Consider the following 4917-nt stretch of genomic DNA (forward strand, 5'->3'; position numbering starts at 1 on the left):
GCCCGCCGAAGCTCAGTGGGCAACATTGGTTCACCGCATTGAATAAACATCGCGAGCACAGCTGCTCGGCGGTCAGTCATCGTTCATCACCACCACGCTGCGCCCCTCCCCTTTCGTTTACGGTCCGGGGCGGATCTAAAGTCCCTATATAAGAAAAGTACCGCCATCTACTCCTTCCTCCGCCGCCTCCTCTCCTAAAGCGCTTGCTTTTTCTTTACTTTTTGCTTGCGAAAGCCAAGTCGACGGTGGCACACCTAGAAAGTCCACGTTGAAGCTTTCAGGCCAGGCGCGCGCCGCCGCCGCCGCCAGCGACTGCGGCTGCGCAGAGGACTTTCAACATGACTCTGAGGCGGAAAAAAAGAAAACATAAAGAAGTGAAAAGCGCGCGCTATCATCGCCCAATTGGAGATACAGGATAACACAGGAGAGAGCGAAGCGGCATTTGTCAAAGGATGGCGGTACTTTTCTTATATAGGGACTTTAGGCGGATCGTGACACTGGCGACGAAGGAAGCCCACGTGTCGACCCAAGCCACCGAGAGCGGCGAGACACCGCCCCCCGTTCCTGCCGCCATGCCGCTGTACGGGAGGCTCGAGCCATTCGAGGGTGATGGGTCCGCCTGGCCAGTCTACGAGGAACAAGTTCACAGTGTTTTTCCGGGCGAACGACACACGCGAGGCAAAACAGCGGGACATTTTCCTGGCCAGCTGCGGGACCCGCGTCTTCAGTCTCCTGCTCGACCTTCTCAAGCCGGCCACCCCGCATGTCAAGACACTCAGTGAGCTGCTCAACACATTGCGGTCGCACTTCAGCCCGGCACCGTCAATGTTAATGGATCGTTTTCGCTTCAACAACCGGAGCCGCCGCTAAGGAGAGACCCTCGGCCAGTTCGTCGCTGCGTTACGAGGGTTAGCGAATGCCTGCGCCTTCGGGGACCAGCTCGACTCCCTGCTCCGGGACTGTTTCGTCTGCGGGATAAACAACCCCACCATGCAGACATGACTCCTCGAGCTTCCTGATCCCTCGCTGGACGACGTCGTGAAGGCAGCGCAGGCGATGGACGCTGCGGCCAAGGACGCCGGCGAGATTGCACGCGCGACCGGCTCACCGTCGACGGAAGCAACGGTAAACAAGATGACGACTAAGGGTGGTACGTGCAGTCGCTGCGGTGGTGAACACTCCCCCTCACAGTGCCAATTCTCCCAAGCACAATGCTTCACGTGCGGAAAAACTGGGCACCTCGCACGGGTTTGCCGAGGGGGGAGGACGAACAGCGCACAGCAGCAGCAGCCTGGATCAAGCCCAGGTTCCACACAAGCCCGCGGTCAGGGTAGCCGTCGCAAGGGTTCGCGACGAAGACGTGCGGTAGCAGGCGCGGGCACGACGGCACGATGTTCGATTTGCTGGCACGACTGCTAGCATTTACGTTCCTGAGGGAGCCCGGCCTAGTTTTTAGGGGCGAAGCTCCTTAGGGTGTGGGTCTGTCCCTCCTCTGTAGTAGTGGTGGTCGTCGTAGTATGTAGCCACGTCTACTTTTATGAGAAAAAAAAATTCCGAGAGTTGTGGCCGTTGCGGAATCGAACCAGGGACCCCTCGCTTCTGAACGCGTGGCGCTAACCACTACGCCACGAAGCGTACATAGACAGACGCACCACGATGGCAATAAATACCCAACATTAACGAAAGACTGCGCGTTTCTAACGCGTTTGTGCTAGCGCGTTACGGCCCGTGCAAGACGCTGGTGTAAGACGCTGTGGCCTCTCCGCCTTACCCCCGTATTCATAAACGCTGATGGCGTCGGCAAACGCGGTGCACGTTCTGGCATGTGTAAACGGCTGCGTAAGACGCTGTGGCCTCTTCCCCTTAGAGTACTGCACGTTTCTAACGCGTTTGTGCTAGCGTCCCCTTAAGCGGGAGATGGTGCAATTATAATGAAGGGCGCTGTTATAAAATAGGAATGACGTCACATATGGCGCGTGTCATTGGTGGAAGTCAATCGTTCGATTTAGTGCGGCGAGACTGGGCGAATTACACGGAAGATTCACGGTTTACCGATGATTCCCTCCGGAGCTTCGCCCAATCATCATCATTCACCCCGTGGATATGCGGTGTTTTTTTCAAGCCTCGCCCACTGCCGTTCACCCTGAAGGACGGGATCACCCAGGAGCTGCAATGGTTACAGCGAGATGGCACCCTGGTGCCCGTCAAGACCTCCGAGTGGGCCGCTCCCATAGTTGCAGTCCTCAAGCGAGATGGGAGTGTCAGGATCTGTTTGGATTTCAAGGTCACCATCAACCCCGTCGCTACCGTCGAGAAGTACCCGCTGCCCCGGATTGCAGATCTCTGGTCGGCGTTGTCCGGGGGACAGAAGTTCACAAAGCTCGACCTCAGAGACGCTTACCAGCAGCTGGTGCTCCAGGATGCCTCCCGAAAGTATGTCACGATATCGACAACTTTGGGGCTCTTCCAGTACACGCGCTTACCTTTTGGCGTGGCCTCAGCCCCGGCCATCTTTCAGAGGGGGATGGACAACCTCTTCAGGGGCATGAGGCACGTGGCAGTGTACTTGGACGACATCCTGGTTACTGGCACCGACGACGGGGACCACCTGCAGAACCTGCACAACGTCCTGGCACGATTGCACGACGCCTGTCTCAAGCTCAAGCTGGCAAAGTGCGTTTTCCTGGCTCCCAGCGTTGAGTACCTGGGACACGTCATTTCCCAGGCTGGCCTGTCCCCAGCCCCCCGCAAAGTTGATGCTGTGCTCCAGACGCCAAAGCCCCACAACAAGAAGGAGCTTCAGAGCTACCTCGGCCTGATCAACTTCTACAGGAGTTTCCTACCGAAAATGTCGGCGCATCTACAGCCCCTCCATCTTCTACTTCGAGATGGTCAGCAGTGGACCTGGAAGAAGGAGCAGGAAGTGGCATTCCAGCGCAGCAAGGAGCTAATCACCAAGGCTCCAGTGCTGGTGCACTTCGATCCGGACAAGCCTGTCGTCCTAACAGTAGATGCGTCGCCGTACGGAGTGGGAGCCGTCCTGGCGCACCGGGACAATGATGGCCAGGAACGCCCTGTGTCGTTTGCTTCCCGTCGGCTTCTTGCTGCAGAGCAACGTTACAGCCAGCTGGATAAGGAAGGCCTGGCCCTGAAGTTCGGGGTCGAGCGCTTTCACCAGTACCTGTAAGGCAGAGAATTTGGGCAATCACGGACCACAAGCCGCTGCTGGGTCTGCTGGGGCCGGACAAGGCGGTTCCCGTGCAGGCCTCGCCTCGAGTGGTACGCTGGGCCTTGAGGCTTGCGGCCTACAACTACCGGCTGGTCTACCGTCCGGGAAAGGACCTGGGACCTGCTGATGCCCTTAGCCGCCTGCCCCTGCCGGAGGTGCCAGCTGCTGCTCCAGAGCCTGCTGAACTGTTCATGCTGGAGCGCGCGTACCCGGAGGTACTCTCCAGATCTGCGGTGTCACAGGCGACCACTCGGAATCCAGTCCTGTCCCAGGTGGTCAAGGCGGTGTCCCGAGGGGATGAGTTGGTGCAGCAGGCTTACAGCCACAAGGCTGCCGAGCTGAGCCTGCAGCAGGGCTGCCTACTCTGGGGTTTCTGGGTGGTGATCCCACAAAGTATCCGGTCCAGGGTCTTGCAGTTGCTGCACGCGGGTCATCCTGGTGTAGAAAAGACGAAGATGGTGGCCCGTTCTCACGTTTGGTGGCCTGGCCTGGACCAGGACATTGCTCACATGGGGCAGAGCTCCCAGGTCTGCCAGGAGCACCAGTGGGCCTCACGTCATGTGGAGATCACCCCCTGGCCATTCACACAGAGACCCTGGTTCCGCTTACATGTGGATTTTGGGGGTCCCTTCAAGGGCCACTACTTCCTGGTAGTGGTGGACGCCTTTTCGAAGTGGGTGGAGGTCCTACCTGTCACCACTCCTTCAGCAGGCGCGACAGGTCTCCGCTGCCCATTGGTTGCCGGACGTCATCATGTCCGACAATGGCCCCGCTTTCGCCAGCACAGAGTACCTGGCCTGGCTGACAAAGAACGGAATTCGCCGGATGATGGTTCCGCCGTACCACCCTGCTTCGAACGGTGCAGCCGAGCGCGTGATACAGACAATCAAGGACAAACTGAAAAAGTGTAAGTCTGGAGATTTCCGGACGCTGGTTGCCCGGGCCCTGTTTCAGTACCGGACCACGCCCCACGACGGCACTGGCCGTGCCCCCTGCGAGCTCCTGCTGGGTCGGATGGTAATGACACCCTTGGACGTCCTGCATCCGGACATCCGGTCCAAAGCGCTCCTAAAACAGTTGAAGCAGAAGCTGGCTGCTGACAGAGGGTGCCGTCCCGGGCCTTTGCCGGAGCCGGGAGCTCCGGTCTTCACCAGGAATTACCGTCCTGGTCCACCCTGGTCCGCCAGAGAGGTGCTATCTCCTGCCAGTGCCTCATCGCTGCTCGTCCGCATGCCGGACGGGAACACGTGGCACCGGCACGCCGACCATGTTCAGCCTCGCATCGTGACCCAGCCTGCAACCTTGGGCGCGACTTCATAAGGCCAGCCCGCAGGGGGGCCAACGGCAACACCGGTCACTGCCAGCGAAGCACCAGGGGCGGCAAGCGTCGCCAGTTGTGCGGCACCCGTTGAGCCACTACCAAGTTCGGCGCCATTATCAAGGTCGGTCACTGCTGACCCTCCGGACGGAGCTCAACTGACTCAGGGAGCACCCGGCGTTGCCACACCCGGATCGTCAACACCTGTGCCCAGGCGGAGTACTCGACAGTGGAGGCCGCCGGACCGTTACTCGCCTGGTTAACATTTTTTGTTTGTGTTGTTGGCGTGGACAAACAAACTGGGGCTAAGGGGGTGTGACGATCGTGTGACGTCACGCCAGCCATATTTTTAGTTGGCCTGCTAGGCTCA

At 59.0% G+C, this 4917-nt stretch overlaps 1 protein-coding gene across 1 annotated transcript; it reads left to right on the plus strand.

Moving 5' to 3' along the window:
• The first annotated feature begins 1056 nt into the window (after positions 1–1056).
• LOC119444314 (uncharacterized protein K02A2.6-like) lies at positions 1057–4549 on the plus strand. Its single transcript, XM_037708731.1, has 4 exons — positions 1057–1125; positions 2123–3160; positions 3220–3879; positions 3941–4549. The coding sequence occupies exons 1-4, from the start codon at positions 1057–1059 to the stop codon at positions 4547–4549; spliced, it is 2376 nt and encodes a 791-aa protein (XP_037564659.1).
• The last annotated feature ends 368 nt before the right edge of the window (positions 4550–4917 follow it).

The sequence above is a fragment of the Dermacentor silvarum genome, chromosome 3 (assembly GCF_013339745.2).
Source record: "Dermacentor silvarum isolate Dsil-2018 chromosome 3, BIME_Dsil_1.4, whole genome shotgun sequence".
Classification (NCBI taxonomy): Eukaryota; Metazoa; Arthropoda; class Arachnida; order Ixodida; family Ixodidae; genus Dermacentor; species Dermacentor silvarum.